Genomic DNA, 18,097 nt, shown 5'->3' with positions numbered 1-18,097 from the left:
TCAGTCTAGATTTGAAAGTGCATAGCTCCAGTGGCTTCCTAATATTGTGTGCCGTGTGTCTCGGAAGCGATCGTGTCGCGGCTAGCACACACTGCGCTACGAACCCGGGGACCTGAGTTCGATTCCCGCTCACGGTCCAACACCAGTGACGGTCGACTCGGCCTCAAATGATTACCTGCTGCAGTGTGCAAACATCCCCACTAGGGAGACAAAGGCGGCCGGGCGTGATGCTGGTCACCCACCTCCTCGTGTGGCGTGCCCGCCTTCCATAGTTGCTGCTCGCTTTACAGCACTTGCCCCAAAGGTCTGTTGAGGCTACACGGGAATCTTTGTCCTCGTTGTTTATCTTTAAAGGTTGTGTCTGTGTGCCCCGTGTGTAGAGGACGCCGCAGTACATGCTGGTGGTGCAGGCCTCGGACATGGAGGGTGACCCGGACATCGGCCTCAGGAACACGGCCACCGCCATCGTCACCATCACCGACAAGAACGACAACGCCCCCGAGTTTACGGGCAGAACCGTACGCACTGCCGCCACCACACTCACCGCACACGACCACACCGCGCCACCACACTCACCGCACACGACCACACCGCACCACCAGATCACCCCACATGACCACACCGCACCACCACACTCACCGCACACGACCACACTCACCACCAGATCACCCCACACGACCACACCGCGCCACCACACTCACCGCACACGACCACACCGCACCACCACACTCACCCCACACGACCACACCGCACCACCACACTCACCCCACACGACCACACCGCACCACCACACTCACCCCACATGACCACACCGCACCACCAGATCACCCCACATGACCACACCGCGCCACCACACTCACCGCACACGACCACACCGCACCACCACACTCACCCCACACGACCACACCGCACCACCACACTCACCCCACACGACCACACCGCACCACCAGATCACCCCACACGACCACACCGCGCCACCACACTCACCGCACACGACCACACCGCACCACCACACTCACCCCACACGACCACACCGCACCACCACACTCACCCCACACGACCACACCGCACCACCAGATCACCCTACATGACCACACCGCACCACCACACTCACCGCACACGACCACACCGCACCACCAGACTCACCCCACATGACCACACCGCACCACCACACTCACCGCACACGACCACACCGCACCACCAGATCACCCTACATGACCACACCGCGCCACCACACTCACCCCACACGACCACACCGCACCACCAGATCACCCTACATGACCACACCGCACCACCACACTCACCGCACACGACCACACCGCACCACCACACTCACCCCACATGACCACACCGCACCACCACACTCACCCCACATGACCACACCGCACCACCAGACTCACCCCACATGACCACACCGCACCACCAGATCACCCCACATGACCACACCGCACCACCACACTCACCGCACACGACCACACCGCACCACCACACTCACCCCACACGACCACACCGCACCACCACACTCACCCCACATGACCACACCGCACCACCACACTCACCCCACATGACCACACCGCACCACCACACTCACCCCACACGACCACACCGCACCACCACACTCACCCCACATGACCACACCGCACCACCACACTCACCCCACACGACCACACCGCACCACCACACTCACCCCACACGACCACACCGCACCACCACACTCACCCCACATGACCACACCGCACCACCACACTCACCCCACATGACCACACCGCACCACCACACTCACCCCACATGACCACACCGCACCACCACACTCACCCCACACGACCACACCGCACCACCACACTCACCCCACACGACCACGCCGCACCACCACACTCACCCCACACGACCACACCGCACCACCACACTCACCCCACATGACCACACCGCACCACCACACTCACCCCACATGACCACACCGCACCACCACACTCGCCCCACATGACCACACCGCACCACCACACTCACCCCACATGACCACACCGCACCACCACACTCACCCCACACGACCACACCGCACCACCAGATCACCCACCTAGACTTAACATGGCCCGTAGACTAACATTGCATGTAGATTTGAATTGCACGTAGGCGCAAATGGCCCGTAGGCTTACACTGCCTCTAAATTAACATTCGCCATCGACTAACATTTCCTGGTTGGCGAGATGTTAACTTCCTTGTGTGGTATGCGGAAGGTCGTGGGTTTGATCCTGACCCTGATGCCTGTATATTTGGAATTTGCATGGTCTCTCCGTGGTGGTCGTGCGGGCTTTCCCTCCACACTTACAATTTAATGTGCGTTCAGAGCTGTTGTATATATTTCCACGCGATGATGAGCCACTTTGTTGAGCTAGCATTTGTTGGCTACGTTGCTTCTAAAAACAGAGATACATATCTCCCTGTGGGGCCTTACCTGGTAAAAGAAAAAATATCTATTTATATTTGAGACGGGCGGAACAATGATCTTAAGACGTCCCCCTCCCCCCCCCACCGTCTCCGCCCCGGCACAGTTCAGCGGCACGGCGCGCGAGAACGCGGTGAACGTGACGGTGACGACGCTGACGGTGACGGACACGGACGAGCCCGGCACGCCGGCGTGGCGGACCCGCTACGTCATCCGCGGCGGGGACCCCGGCAAGAACTTCGCCGTGGAGACCGACCCCCGCACCAACGACGGCAGGCTCTACGTCGTCAAGGTGAGGGGCGCGGTGGGGGGGGGTCATTCACGCACCGCCGCGGCGGAGACGGTGATGGTGGTTGGGTAGTGACAGTGGTGGTGATGATGTGGTGGTAGTGGTGGTGGTAGTGATGACGACGGTCATGGTGATGGGGTAACGTAGGTGATGGGTGATGATGATGGGGTAGTGGTGGTGGTGGTGATAATGGGATGGTAATGGGGCTGTGGTGATGGTGCTGATTATAGAGTAGTGGTGGTGATGATGGGGGTAGTGATGGTAATGGTCGTGGTGGCGGGGAGAGTGATGCGGTGATAATGGTGATGGGAGTGGCGTCACGATGTTGTTGATTTGGTGATGACGGTGGGAGAGGTGGCGTGATGGTGGTGATGCGATGACAGGGTAGTGATGGTGAATGGAGTGGCTGATGGTGAAGGGAGGTTGACATGGCAATGGTGGTGATGGCCGCGTGTTGACGACAGCGATGGAGGTGGCAAGGCGAAGTTCGTGGTGATGTTGCCGATGGGTGACGGCGGTTAAGACGTGGGGATGGTGGTGATGATGACGGTGGCTATAATATGACTGGCGTTGGTGATGACTGTGCAGCAGTCGTGGCGATGGGTGTGACGATGTTGGCGATGATGCAGCGTTTGATTGGTGGGAGGGCAACGTTTGTGTGTTGTGTGTGTACGCCGCAGCCCTTGGACTTTGAGAACTCGTCGAAGTACAACCTCGTCATCGCCGCGGAGAACGAGGTGCCGCTCGAGAGCGCACAGTTCGGACCGGCGAGCACCGCGACCGTCACCGTGAGTGCCCCCCCAGCGGCCCCCCACTGCCCCTCACTGCCCCCCGTGGCCTCCCGCGGCCCCCCACAGGTTTCGCCCCACAGCTTCTTGTGCCACTTGCGGCCCAGATTTTGAGTCCACGCATCAGCGCAGAAACTGATACCACCTCCTCAGACAGCTAAACTGTCAATTTCGATTGAAAGCTTTGGTGACTGCAGGGATTCATCTTCTTGGTTCTTTCGGTAAAGTCACGTAGAAGGAAATAATTAAATAATAATAATAAAACGTGATAAAATACAATTCTCACGACGTTTCGGCCACAACGCAAGCAGCCGTCTTCAGGTGAAGAACAGGTCTGTCGGAAAGACAGCGTCTGAATGGCCGAAACGTCGTGAGAATTGTATTTTATTATGTTTTATTTTTATTATTTTATTATTTCCCTTCTACGTGACTTTACCGAAAGAACCAAGAAGAGCAAAACTGTAGTCGTACCCATTTTATAATTTACTATTTCCTCGGCCAATGAGAGTGAATTACTTAAACACCCCACTTATTTTCTTTTTTCAAGTCCAGTAGACCTCTTTCTCACAGGTGTCTCCTGGACTTCTGGGAAAAAGAGCTTATTAGCTCACCGGATTCCTCCAGTGTAAATAAATATTCCGATTCTGAAGTGGTCCTGTTGTGTGATTCTGTGTCGGAATGTATGTCGTGTGTGTGTGTTTCTGTGTGTCCCTGTCGATAGGTGTTCACAGGTGCTCGCTCGCTAACTGCACTTGCTTCTACAGTCTGTTAAGCCTATACGGGGTTGTCTTTGTCTTTGTATGTGTACCCGAGTGTTTTTGGACACGGTCCCATCAGTGTGAGCTCCTCTGCGTTGGCTGGGTCATGTTGCCCGTGTGCCCTGCCACCGCATACCCACGCAGCTTCTGATTGGCCAGACAGAGGGGGCTTAAACGGGCACGGCACGGGCTGCAGAATTGATGGACTGATGCGATAGAGGAGGATGTGGAGCTGAATGGACTTTCCGATGACCGGTTCCAGCGGTGTCAAGATGGTCCCAGTGATCCACTCGTTATTGTGAGCGTCTCTCACAATAACGAGTGGATCACTGGGTAGCTAAAATACAGCAAGTTGGCACAGTGGAGAGCACAGATGGTGCATCTGCCAGTTAACTCAGTAAGCCAACCCATGGCACCTGGGTCTGTCCCGTGACCTCCTGCCAGTGAGCCTTCAACACTTGGCCGTAAAGTACACTTAGCCTGGCACAGGCGCTGTGGTGACGTCACCACCACTTGGTGGTGAATAGCGGCTGTTGTTGCTTTTGTGTGTTCGTGTGTGTGTCTCTGTATGCCCCTGTGTTTATGCCCGAGTATACTTTTCTGTGTGTCTGTGTGTCTCTTTGTAAAATCAAATATTTCAGCCGGATAATCCCTTAAGATGGAAGCATCCCATGTGCACGGGTGGTTCAGCGAGTGAACACCTATGTGTGTGTGTCTGTGCCCGGTAGTGCAGCGGTTAGCGCGCTGCACTACTTACCTGGGGAAGCGAGTTTTATTCACGTTCACGGCCACCAACACCAATGATGATTATCGGAACCGGTCCTGGGCCTCCGCCGAGGTCATCTCAGCCTGAAATGAGTACCTGGTGCGGTGTGCGAACATCGCCACTGGGGAGACCAAGGTCGGCCGGGCGTGGTGCCGGCCACCCGCCCCATCGCGTGCCGTGCCAGCCTTCATAGGTGCTGCTCACTAACAGCACTTGCCCCAACGGTCTGTCAAGTCTACACGGGGGATCTTTGTTTTTGAAGCACAGTGCTGGTGATAGCCACACCACCTCCCGCACGACCGCCCACACCGTGACCAACCCCCCCAACACCTTAACAGGTGCTCGCTAACAGCCCCCCCTCCCCCGCCCGGTAGGTGACGGTGGAAGACGAGAACGAGGGGCCGGTGTTCGAGCCGCTGCGGCGCGAGGTGAAGCTCGCCGAGGGCCTCCCCGTGGGCCACCACGTGACCAACATGGTGGCACGCGACCCCGACACCGCGCAGAGGCAGACCGTGCGGTGAGGCCTTCCCAGCTCCCGTCGCCGTCCGGCCAGCCAACCCTTCCTCCCACCCTCTGTGTGTGTGTGTGCGTGCGCGCGCCTCACCTGGCGTGTGTGACTCACTCTGTTGGGCTGATCGCCTGCGTGAATTCTGTGCACCTGTGCGAGACTCACCTGTGTGCGCGTGTCTGCGTGATGGGGCCGCGCGCAGCTACAAGAAGCTTTCTGTGCCGGGCGATTGGCTGGACATCGACCCCGTGAGTGGCAAGGTGACCACCGCCGTGGTGCTGGACCGCGAGGCGGCCCTGGTGCGGGCCAACACCTACACGGCCACCTTCCTGGCCACAGATGATGGTGAGGGCCGCCCCTCCCCCACACTGCCCCCCCCTGTTGATGGACACGCCCCAGCCACACGGCAACAACACATTTGCTCGGTTATTCACTCATTCGTCATCACACCCTGCTGACTCGCCATCACTCGCTCGCCATCACTCACCATCACTCACCATCACTCACTCACCATCACTCACCATCATTCACTCACCATCACTCGCTCACCATCACTCGCTCACCATCACTCACTCGCTCACCATCACTCACTCACCATCACTCGCTCGCCAGCACTCGCTCGCCATCACTCGCTCGCCATCACTCGCTCGCCAGCACTCGCTCACCATCACTCGCTCGCCATCACTCGCTCGCCATCACTCGCTCGCCATCACTCGCTCGCCATCACTCACCATCACTCACTCGCCATCACTCATTCACCATCACTCACCATCACTCACCATCACTCACCATTACTCACCATCACTCGCTCGCCATCACTCGCTTGCCATCACTCGCTCACCATCACTCGCTCACCATCACTCACTCACCATCACTCGCTCACCATCGCTCGCTCGCTCGCCATCACTCACTCACCATCACTCGCTCACCATCACTCGCTCACCATCACTCACTCGCCATCACTCGCTCGCCATCACTCGCTCACCATCACTCGCTCACTCACTCACCATCACTCGCCATGACTCGCTCGCTCACTTGCCATCACTCGATCACTCACTTGCTCACTCACTCACCATCACTCGCTCGCTCACCATCACGCCGCGCTCACTCGTTAGCGTGGTTGGCTATTTTTTAAAAGGCGCAATTCACAAAATTATTGAGTGGGGTGCGTCTGTAGGTAGACTCAGCTTTAAAATTCATACCTGGTGCGGTATGTGTGTGTGTAACTGGTCCGCGTCCGGAGCGGTGATGGAAGGGTCGGCGCACTGCACTACAAACCCGGCAACTCGAGTTCGATTCCCGCTCACGGCCAACATCCTTTGGCTGACTCGGCCTCAAACGAGAGTACCCGGTGCCATGTGCGTGTAAACATCGTCACTGGGGAGACAAAGGCGGCCGGGTGTGGCAAACTGCCCACCCAACCCCGTGCCGGCCTTCACAGGTGCCGCTCGCTTACACGACAGCGCTTGCCTCAACGGTTTGTCGAAGGCTAACGAGTGGTGGTGTGCGCGCGGGGGTCTTCGCCTTTGCGTGCCGGTGAGAGCAGGCAGCCCCATGGCGAGCGGCACGGGGACGCTGGTGCTGCTGCTGTCGGACGTCAACGACAACGCCCCCATCGTGTGGCCCGACGAGGCCATGGTGTGCGACGTGCGGGGCAGCGTCGTCAACGTCACCGCCAGGGACGCCGACGAGGACTTCAACGGCAGTCCATTCAGCTTCCAGCTACCGCCCGGCAACCCCGACCCCAACAACAACTGGACCATCCACCGGGTCGACGGTGCGTGGGGCCTCCTGCCCCCCCCCCCCCCCCCCTGTTGCCCGTGTGCCGCCCTTGCACTGCAATTGCACCACCCGCACTGCCATGTCCGGCTGTGGGGACGGCAAACCGCTTGCTCGCAATCACGCCGCACTCGCTCGCCATCACTCGCTCGCCATCACTCGCTCGCCATCACTCGCTCACCATCACTCGCTCGCCATCACTCGCTCGCCATCACTCGCTCGCCATCACTCGCTCGCCATCACTCGCTCGCTCGCCATCACTCGCTCGCTCGCCATCACTCGCTCGCCATCACTCGCTCGCCATCACTCGCTCGCCATCACTCGCTCGCCATCACTCGCTCACCATCACTCGCTCGCCATCACTCGCTCGCCATCACTCGCTCGCCATCACTCGCTCGCCAGCACTCGCTCGCCAGCACTCGCTCACCAGCACTCGCTCACCAGCACTCGCTCGCCATCACTCGCTCGCCATCACTCGCTCGCCATCACTCGCTCACCATCACTCGCTCACCATCACTCGCTCGCCATCACTCGCTCGCCATCACTCGCTCGCCATCACTCGCTCGCTCGCCATCACTCGCTCGCTCGCCATCACTCGCTCGCCAGCACTCGCTCGCCATCACTCGCTCGCTCGCCATCACTCGCTCGCCATCACTCGCTCGCCATCACTCGCTCGCCATCACTCGCTCGCCATCACTCGCTCGCCATCACTCGCTCGCCATCACTCGCTCGCCATCACTCGCTCGCCATCACTCGCTCGCCATCACTCGCTCGCCATCACTCGCTCGCCATCACTCGCTCGCCATCACTCGCTCGCCATCACTCGCTCGCCATCACTCGCTCGCCATCACTCGCTCGCCATCACTCGCTCGCCATCACTCGCTCGCCATCACTCGCTCGCCATCACTCGCTCGCCATCACTCGCTCGCCATCACTCGCTCGCCATCACTCGCTCGCCATCACTCGCTCGCCATCACTCGCTCGCCATCACTCGCTCGCCATCACTCGCTCGCCATCACTCGCTCGCCATCACTCGCTCGCCATCACTCGCTCGCCATCACTCGCTCGCCATCACTCGCTCGCCATCACTCGCTCGCCATCACTCGCTCGCCATCACTCGCTCGCCATCACTCGCTCGCCATCACTCGCTCACCATTACTGGCTCGCCATCACGCCGCACTCGCTCGCCATCACTCGCTCGCTCGCCATCACTCGCTCGCCATCACTCGCTCGCCATCACTCGCTCGCCATCACTCGCTCGCCATCACTCGCTCGCCATCACTCGCTCGCCATCACTCGCTCGCCATCACTCGCTCGCCATCACTCGCTCGCCATCACTCGCTCGCCATCACTCGCTCGCCATCACTCGCTCGCCATCACTCGCTCGCCATCACTCGCTCGCCATCACTCGCTCGCCATCACTCGCTCACCATTACTGGCTCGCAATCATGCCGCACTCGCTCGCCATCACTCGCTCGCCATTACTCGCTCGCCATCACGTGGCTCCCACTCGCTCACCATCACTCCTGCGCTTAGCACTGCCCCCTACCCTGTCCCGCTGTGCCCCCTCGCATTGCTGTTCGCCTGTGTTGTCAGCAGAGGGCGGCAAAACCCAATGCCCTACTCAAGGATTGCTTCATATCTCGCCGAATGTATTTTTTTCCTCGTGAACCGACTGAGCGTGTGGGGGTGACACGCGACTGAGCAGTTGCGAAGCCACAGCCATAGCCAGTGGTATACTGGATGTGGTGTGCCGGGTACGGAAATATTTTCCGGGCTTGCCGATCCAGAATGATCTCCATTCCCCCTCTTCTCCCCTCGGCTTGAGCCATAAGACAGAGTCGCCAAATTTTGCCAGATTGATCGATGAAATACAGCAGCGGAGTGCAGCATTGCTCGTCATCCTTGCCCAGATCACCAGTCCAAAATAACTGAACACTTGGTCCGTTTTTGTTCATCTGTACCTCACGACTCGTTGACGAGAGTTGAGAAAATGTGGCCCCCCCCGACTGTTTGGAGCCGGCGGCGGTTTCAGAAATGAGCAGGTGGTCTGGGCAAGGCCGAGAGCCACTTGAGCACGCGGCACCGCCGTGCAGCCACCAGAGGTCGCAAACGGGTTTTGATTCCTTACCCGTACCCGGCCGCACCAGGGTCGCAAACGGCTACCCGGCCGGGTACGGGTAGCCGGGTATCGGGTAGGGTACGGGTATCGGGTACCCGGTTGCGACCTCTGGCACGCACCCCCCCCCCCCGCGTGTGTCGTCAACTCTTGTTTCCAGGAATTCTTATTCCGCCACGGGTTTTTGCCGTCAGGCGCACGCTTCCCGCCCTCGGCGTACCGCGGAACATTTTTCCGCTCCACGCTCACCGCTCGCTCGCACCGCGCTCTGCTCCCCACCCCCCCTCCCCTCCCGGCCGGCCTACAGGCAGCAGCTCGCAGCTGCGCATGAAGGTGGCGCTGCCGGAGGGCCTCTACTTCGTGCCGCTGCTCATCTCGGACTCGGGCAACCCGGCGATGAGCGCCGTGTCGGAGCTCGAGGTGAAGGTGTGCGCCTGCGACCAGCACGGCGACTGCGTCAAACGCGGCGCCATCGCCGCCGCCGGCCTCGGCACCGGCGCCATTGTGGCCATCCTCCTCTGCCTGCTGCTGCTTCTCAGTGAGTTCGTCGTCGTCGTCGTTGGCATCGTCGTCGGGGGGGGGGGGGGGGGCCCGGTGCTGCGGACGTGGCCCCCCCCCGGCACGGGGATTCGTGTGGCGCGATCGCCGTTGGTTTACGGAGGCTTTCGCGGTTTTACCGGGGTGGGCCGTGTGTGTTAACCGTAATTAATAAATGAACCTGCGCGCGCCGTCCCATTTACCTGGCAGCGGCAGTAGCGGCGCGCCGGAGGGGCCGCGACGTCGGGCGCGACGAGGAGGTGGAGACCGCTGCTTGCCGGCGTTGCCGCGGTCCACGTTTGCCAAGCGTAAAAATGATTCCGCAAATGACCCCGCTCAGCTCTGACCCGTGACCCCCCCCCCCCGCCGCCCCCGTGTCTCCCCGGCGCGTAGTCCTGGTGCTGCTCTTCGTCGTGTACAAGAAGCGCCGCGACAAGGACCGCGTCGCCAAGCAGCTGCTCATCGACCCCGAGGACGACGTGCGCGACAACATCCTCAAGTACGACGAGGAGGGCGGGGGGGAGGAGGACCAGGTGAGAAGCGCCACCGTGCGCTGTGCTTGCACGTCGGCGCGGTGCGTTTACGCGGTTTCGATGGTGCGGTGCGCCGGCGGTGCGGTGGTGCGGGTTGGGACGGTAGTGCGGTTTGACTGTCCGGCGAGAGGCTGTCTGGCGGCAGTGCCGGCGTGTCCACGCGCCGGTGCGGTGAGGCGGTGAGCCGGCGTGACGGCGCGTCTGCGTGTCTGCCGGTGCAGGACTACGACCCGTCGCAGCTGCAGCACGTGAGCGAGCTGCTGCCGCTGGAGGCGCCGTACGGCAAGGGCCCCGGCGTGCGCCGCCTGGACGAGCGGCCCTCGGTGGCCGAGCCGTGCTACCCGTCCCGCTCGGGGGCGCCGCACCCCAGCGACATCGGCGACTTCATCAACGAGGTGGGTGGTGTGGGGGGGGGGTGGGGGGAGAGGTGGCAAGCGCCGCACGCACGTAGAGGATGGAACCGCACACAACCACACCCAGCACCGCGCACGTGAACCACCACTCCGCCACCACCACGTCACCGCCACCACCACCACTCCGCCACCACCACGTCAAACGATGCGCACAGCACAAGACAAAGGTCCCATCCCCCCAGTCGAGGCTTTAACAAACTGTTGGGGGCAAGTGCCGTTCGCGAGGAGCAGCACCTACGAATGCCGGCACAGCACACGCAGGAGGGTGGGTGGCCAGCACCATGCCTGGTGGGTGACCAGCACCATGCCCGCTGGCCGTCTCTGTCTCCCCCCAGTGGCGATGTTGACACACTGCACCCGGTACTCATTTGAGGCCGAGTCGAGCTCGGGGCGGGGGGGGGGAGGCCCAGGACCGGTTCAAATAATCGTCACTGGTGTTGGCCGTGAGTGGGAATCCAACTCGGGTCGCCGGGTTCGTAGCGCCTCCAATTAGCACAGTTGGCTACTCACGGTGCAATAGAAGTTCTTCATTTACGCATACGTAGTGCAGTGCACTGACCACTACACCACCGCTCCACCACACGGTGCTCAGCGTGTAGATGATGATGATGATGTCATCTTGATTGTGGATTACGTCGTTGTTGGCGATGTAATTGCTGATCTTGTTGATGCCATGGCTACCGTTTGTCATTGCTACTTACGTCATCGTCGTCGTCTTCATCGGCTGTCGATGTTAATGACTTCATCATCATTGCTGATGCTGTCACAAACATCATCAGTGTCACCATGCTTAACCCCGAGCTCTCATACTCTGATGGTGCATTGTCTTTGAGTTGTGCACCTTTTGGCGTCATCTGGTCCAACACCATGTGAGACTAGGCTCTAAGGAAAGCTGTCTCGGGTGTGGGACCAATCAACTTCAAGGACCGTGCATACATTATCAGAGTTATGTTTTTTGTTTGCATTATGACTGCAGGTATTGTGGTCTATGCAAACATGACTCCTCGTAAAAAAAGGTGTCAGTTTTGTTGCCAGATAGAAGGGTAAAAAAACAATTGTCATCATCATCAGTGTCATCATCATTTGCTGTCGATGTTGATGACGTCATCGTAGTTGCCGATGTCGGTTTCTTTGCCGACGTCGTTAACGTCGTCCTCGTTTGTGGCGGCGGTGTCGGTCGGGCTCGCAGGGCCTGCGCACGGCCGACAACGACGCGACGGCGCCGCCGTACGACTCGCTGCTCGTGTTCGACTACGAGGGCGCCGGCTCGGTGGCCGGCTCGCTCAGCTCGCTCAACTCGTCCAGCTCGGGGGAGGGCGGCGGCGGCGACCACGACTACGACTATCTCAACTCGTGGGGGCCGCGCTTCCGCAAGCTCGCCGACATGTACGGCGGCGGCTATGACGACTGAGACCCCCCCCCTCCCACCCACCCACACCCTGCCCACCACCACCTCCTCTCAACCCCACGTCATTATCCCCCCCCGCGCACCTCCACTCACTCCCCCCCCCCCGCACCTACCAGCCTCGCCTACCCCAGCGCCCACCCAGCTACCCTTGCCAGCCTTCGAGACAAACCAACACAACGCCCCGTGACCGGCCGCCTACCACATCGCCACCGGCTGGACCGCCGATCTGCCAGCCCCGCCGCCTGCCCGCTGGCGGCAATTTTGATTTTGGAGGCCACTACTTTTTTTCTTCTTTTGGTGGGGGGCGGCGGGGGGGGGGGGGGGTATAACCCGAGTGGAGGACGAGGCAACGGTACGTGTAACGACTTCGTGGTACGAGTGCGACGCCGCGGTGGTCTCCCTCCCCCACCCCCCACCCCCGCGCGGGTGCCCGGCGAGGGGAAATCTGCGTCGGTTCACGACGTCTTGGGGGGGTGTGGGGGGGAGTGGGGCGCGCTTGCGGCGACGCGATTCCAGATCTCCAGGTACGGATGAAGCCGATCCTGCGTCGGGTTCACGATGCGTTCAGAAACTCGTGGACAGCTTTTTCGGAAGTCCGCGTCGCGACCCTGGACGACGCGTGGTTCCTTATCGACGAATTGGCGACGCCGAACGTTGGTTTGAGACTAAACGGGCCCGCCCGCCCACCCCGCGAGTTGTACCGCAAGAGCCACGGTCGCCGGTTAAAGAGGGTGAGCGGGGCCGGGTGAGCGGGGGGGGGTGAGCAGGGGGGCGGGGGGTGAGCGATTTTAAGCGAGCGCCGTCGCTAACACTCCAGTTGGTACGTCGGAGCGACTCCCCCAAGCGACGGCGGCGCCCGTGGGTTCCCAGGTGGCCCCCACCCCCCCAACTCTAATCGTAGTCAAGTCCCCCCCCCCCTGCCCCTGCACTCCACAACTCCAGCCTCATCAACCATCGTCGGCCGAGACGATGACATCTCATCCCAAATCCCCCCCCCCACCGCCCCTCCCGCCAACTCGCTCCCCTCTTGACCTCTTCCACCCCCCTCCCCCCTTACCCCACCCCCCTCCCCTCTTGACCTCTTCCACCCCCCTCCCCTCTTGACCTCCCCTGCCAGTGTCGTGGTCGACTCCGGTCACCACAAGCGGTGGATCGAAAATGAGTTAGGATTTTTTTTATTGGGCCGTACCAAGTCCCACCCATGAAAGGGGTGGTGTTGGGTCGGGAAAGGGTTAGGGTCGTGCCACTTTTGAGAGAGGTGGGATCGGGCTGTACCAACCAATCACTTCACCCAGGGAGGGGGGAGGGGGGTGAGTGGCTCAACCGTGAGTGGTTGCCAGCAGGGGGTGATGTGCAAGTTGCACTACGCCACCCCCTGCGTTTTAAATGGTACGACCAATCACTTTTAGGCGGTCGGGGGGGGGGGGTCGCGAGCAATGCGGCCCCCCCCCAGCCCCGTTTTCCGCGCTGTGGAAATGTAAGCTTTATAATAAATTGGCGTTAATTAAATACACTTAGGAAAAATAAGGTGTGAGAGAGCGAGAGAGAAAATACAAAAAAATATTCAAAAAAAAACAATGTTGATTTGAGCTTGGCTTCGGTAGCTGCTAACTCGACAAGTACAAATTAATTTAAGTGCCTTTTTGGGTTCAGCATTGAGCGCCGGCGCAGCACAGCAACCGTGCCAGGCGACATCGGGGGGGGGGGGGGGGGGGGGCACAGCTGACCGTGGCAGCAACCGCGCCCCGCGGAGACAGAACCGCGTGAGGTTACAGAACCAAGCAGCACCGCACGGTGACGTGGCCGCCACGGCGACGTAAAACCGTTGGTGATGGAGCCGCGCGTGGCGACGTAACCACGGCGACGTAAAACCGTTGGTGATGGAGCCGCGCGTGGCGACGTGACCACGGCGACGTAAAACCGTTGGTGATGGAGCCGCGCGTGGCGACGTAACCACGGTGACGGGAGCCACGCGCCGACACCGATTGGACCGTGGGTGCTAGAGCCCTCGCATCGTAATGGAACCACATTTGGTGACGGAACCGCGCTCGCGGTTACAGAACCACCACCATCCCCTCCTATCGAGACTCGCAGAGTGACAAACAGCGCCATGCGCAGCGCACGATTGAGTGGGTGCATGAGAGCGAGTGGGTGAGTGCGTGCGAGTGGGTGAGTGCGTGCGTGCGAACGAGTGAGCCGTGTGAGAACCTTACGTGTGGGTGTGCGTGTATTTGCGGGGAGTGTGAGCTCTACGAACCCTGCAAAGACCCGACTTTGGATTTTCCGCTCACAGGCCAACACCAGCGGAGGATATCTGCACCGGTACTGGAACTCCCCTAGGTCGACTCGGCCTCACGAGTAACCGCTAGCGACGTGTAAACATCGCCACTCGGGGTACAAAGGCGTGGATCCGGCCACCCACCCTTTTTTTCGGGTGCCGTGCCGCCCTTAATGGGTGCTTGCTAACATCCCTTGCCCCCAACTGTCAGTTTGAAGGCTATAGGGGGGGATCTTTGTCCATTAATCTGTGTGCGTGTAAGCTTGGGTGTGCGAGTGTTTACGTTGATGTGAGTGTGCGTGTGCGCGCGGGTGCGTCTGTACATGAGAGTACGTGGGGAGCCGTAGTGCAGTGGTTAGCGCGCTGCGCTACGAATCCCCGGCGACCTGAGTTCGATTCCCGCTCACGGTTATCTGAACCGGTCACGGGCCTCCCCTAGGTCGACTCGGCTTCAAATGAGTACCTGGTGCGATGTGTAAAAACATCGCCACTGGGGAGCCGAAGGCAGTCGGGCGTGGTGTTGGACATCCCACTCCCTCTTGTGCCGTGCCGGCCTTCATAGGTGCTCGCTAACAGCACTTGCCCCAACAGTCTGCTAAGGCTACACGGGGGGGGGGATCTTTGTGTGTGTGAGCGTGCGTGTGTGTGTGTGCGTGCGTGTGAGCGTGTGAGCGTGTGAGTGTGTGCCTGTGAGTGTGTGTGTGCCTGTGAGAGTGAGTGTGTGTGCCTGTGCGAGTGTGTGAATGTGTGTGTGTGTCTGTGAGTGTGTGTGCCTGTGAGTGTGTGCCTGTGAGAGTGTGTGAGAGTGAGTGTGTGCGTGTGACTGTGTGTGCCTGTGAGAGTGTGTGCCTGTGAGAGTGTGTGAAAGTGTGTGTGAGAGTGAGTGTGTGTGTGCCTATGAGTGTGTGACTGTGTGAGTGTGTGTGCGTGTGTGTGTGCCTGTGAGAGTGTGTGAATGTGTGTGAGAGTGTGAGTGCGTGTGACTGTGTGTGAGTGCCTGTGTGTGAGTGCCTGTGTGTGAGTGCCTGTGTGTGAGTGCCTGTGTGTGAGTGTGTGAGTGCGTGTGACTGTGTGTGTGTGTGAGTGCGTGTGACTGTGTGTGTGTGTGTGAGTGAGTGCCTGTGTGTGTGTGCGCTTGTGAATGAGTGCGTGTGTGAGTGTGTGTGCTTGTGAATGAGTGCGTGTGTGAGTGTGTGTGCTTGTGAATGAGTGCGTGTGTGAGTGTGTGAGTGTGTGTGCTTGTGAATGAGTGCGTGTGTGTGAGTGTGTGTGCTTGTGAATGAGTGCGTGTGTGAGTGTGTGTGTGAATGAGTGCGTGTGTGAGTGTGTGTGCTTGTGAATGAGTGCGTGTGTGAGTGTGTGTGAATGAGTGCGTGTGTGAGTGTGTGTGTGAATGAGTGCGTGTGTGAGTGTGTGTGTGTGAATGAGTGCGTGTGACTGTGCGTGAGTGAGTGCCTGTGTGTGAGTGTGTGTGCTTGTGAATGAGTGCGTGTGTGAGTGCGTGTGACTCTGTGTGTGTGTGAGTGAGTGTGTGTGCTTGTGAATGAGTGCGTGTGACTGTGTGTGTGTGTGAGTGCCTGTGTGTGAGTGTGTGTGTGAGCGTGCGAGAGGCGTCTACTGTAACGCGAGCGCCGTCTCCCCGCGCCGCATCTCGCCTGCCTCCCGCGGGCGAGCGTCTCGGTGCTCCGGTTACCCCGGCAACCAGGTGGACCGGGTTGCCCGGCAACTGACACGGTTGCCCTGGCAACATTTACAGTTTCCTGGCAACCAAATTGAGCAGTTGCCTGGCAGTCGGGTGCGTGCAGTCGCTCACAGTAGTTTGATTTTATTGATGATTTATTTTTTAGTTTATAGGTTTTTTTTAATTATTATAAAAATGTTTTGAGTGTTATAGTCTTCTTGTGTTTCCCCTCTTGTGTTCTTTTAGTGCAGCCGCTCCCCCCGCCCCCCTCCCCCCCCCACCGCGTAATGGGGGGCAGGGGAGGGGGGGCAATGTGGGGAGAGAGGAGAGGGGGGCGGCTCTTGTGTCAACTGCAATAAGAGGCGGCTTTTTTGTAAAGGTGTGCGCAGGTGTGTACACGTGTGTACAGTTACGCGATTCACCCCTAACGGTTTTACAATAAAAACGATGACCCCCGTTCCCTAACGCCAATGTCTCCACCGTGTGTTCACTCCCTCGCTGCACCCCAACAAAGATAAAGGTCCCCCGTATAGCCTGTAACCGACTGTTGAGGCAAGTGCTGTTTGGGAGTAGCACCTATAAAGGCCTGCACGATGGGGGTGGGTGGCCAGCACCACGCCCTCCTGGCCACCTTTGTCTCCCCAGTGGCGATGGTTACACACAGCACCAGGTATTCATTTGAGGCCGGGTCGACCTAGGGGAGGCTCAGAACCGGTTCAGATAATCGTCACTGTTGTTGGCCGTGAGCGGGAATAGAACTCGGGTCACTGGGTTTATAGCGCAGCTTAGTGCTAACCACTACACCGGGTACACACGCACTCATGCACGTGTGTACGTATGTTGCACCGTCCGTGTGTGTGTACGCACCGTATAGGAAGTGTTTTGTGTGTACAGGGACTCCTCGAGTTAGAAATATTCGACTTACGAACTTTCAGAGATACGAACAAACCTGGTCCGTTATGTCCAATTGCCTGTTTGGACCGAGCGTCGTAAGTTCAACCGACATGCAATAGATGGCGGTGGTGGCGGCATCTACATCTGCAGAATATGAAGAACCAGTGGCATCTACATCTGCAGAATATGAAGAACCAGTGGCATCTACATCTGCAGAATATGAAGAACCAGTGGCATCTACATCTGCAGAATATGAAGAACCAGTGGCATCTACATCTGCAGAACATAACCAGTGGCATCAACAGGAAATCATACAAATTTTTAAGCCATTCCCCGTACTTAGTGTACATGTCGTACAACGCGTTTGGAATCTACTTGAGTAAAGTTGGGACTTACGAATAAATCGATTTGCGAACAGAGCTTTGGAACCAAACTCTTTCGAAAAATGTCCCTGTACACCATTTATGTGGGGCGTGCGTGCTGGGGTGCAGTGATTGGCGCGCTGCGCTCCGAACCTGGCAACCCGAGTTCGATTCCCGCTCACGGCCAACACCAGTGACTATTATTTGAACCGGTGCTGGGCCTCCCCTGGGTAGACTCGGCCTCAAATGAGTTCCTGGTGCGCTGTCTAGTAAACATCGCCACTGGGGAGACAAAGGCGCGGGCCAGGCCACCCGGTCCTTCGTGTCGTGCCCAAAAAAGAATTGAGGCTCCATTGGAGAGGTCTTTGAGTGTATCTGTGTGTTCCTGCGAACGTTATCAATCACTGCACCCCATCAACTCGAATAATAGGGTGGTCGGACACAGTTACTGGAGCCGCTGTGCTGACTTGAAACATTTGGACTGGCCCTGCCTATGCTTTCATCCTGGATATAAGCAGATTGGATTGTGCGAGGAGCTGCC

General features: G+C 59.0%; 1 protein-coding gene across 1 annotated transcript in view; it reads left to right on the top strand.

The window, feature by feature from the left end:
* Nucleotides 1-16,765, top strand: part of LOC144735260 (cadherin-2-like) — a 46,760-nt gene extending 29,995 nt beyond the window's left edge. The window contains exons 8-17 of the mRNA XM_078617764.1: nt 381-518; nt 2,550-2,735; nt 3,413-3,520; nt 5,419-5,561; nt 5,755-5,897; nt 7,099-7,329; nt 9,758-9,988; nt 10,381-10,520; nt 10,742-10,915; nt 12,123-16,765. Of these exons, the coding sequence (XP_078473890.1) occupies nt 381-518; nt 2,550-2,735; nt 3,413-3,520; nt 5,419-5,561; nt 5,755-5,897; nt 7,099-7,329; nt 9,758-9,988; nt 10,381-10,520; nt 10,742-10,915; nt 12,123-12,344 (1,716 nt within the window). The 3' untranslated portion in view covers nt 12,345-16,765. The remainder of the gene's footprint in view (nt 1-380; nt 519-2,549; nt 2,736-3,412; nt 3,521-5,418; nt 5,562-5,754; nt 5,898-7,098; nt 7,330-9,757; nt 9,989-10,380; nt 10,521-10,741; nt 10,916-12,122) is intronic.
* Nucleotides 16,766-18,097: the final 1,332 nt, after the last annotated feature.

This window comes from Lampetra planeri, chromosome 54 (genome assembly GCF_965212315.1).
Source record: "Lampetra planeri chromosome 54, kcLamPlan1.2.h2, whole genome shotgun sequence".
Classification (NCBI taxonomy): domain Eukaryota; kingdom Metazoa; phylum Chordata; class Hyperoartia; order Petromyzontiformes; family Petromyzontidae; genus Lampetra; species Lampetra planeri.
The sequence above is the reverse complement of the archived record's forward strand: the minus strand, read 5'-3'. Positions and strand labels throughout refer to the sequence as shown.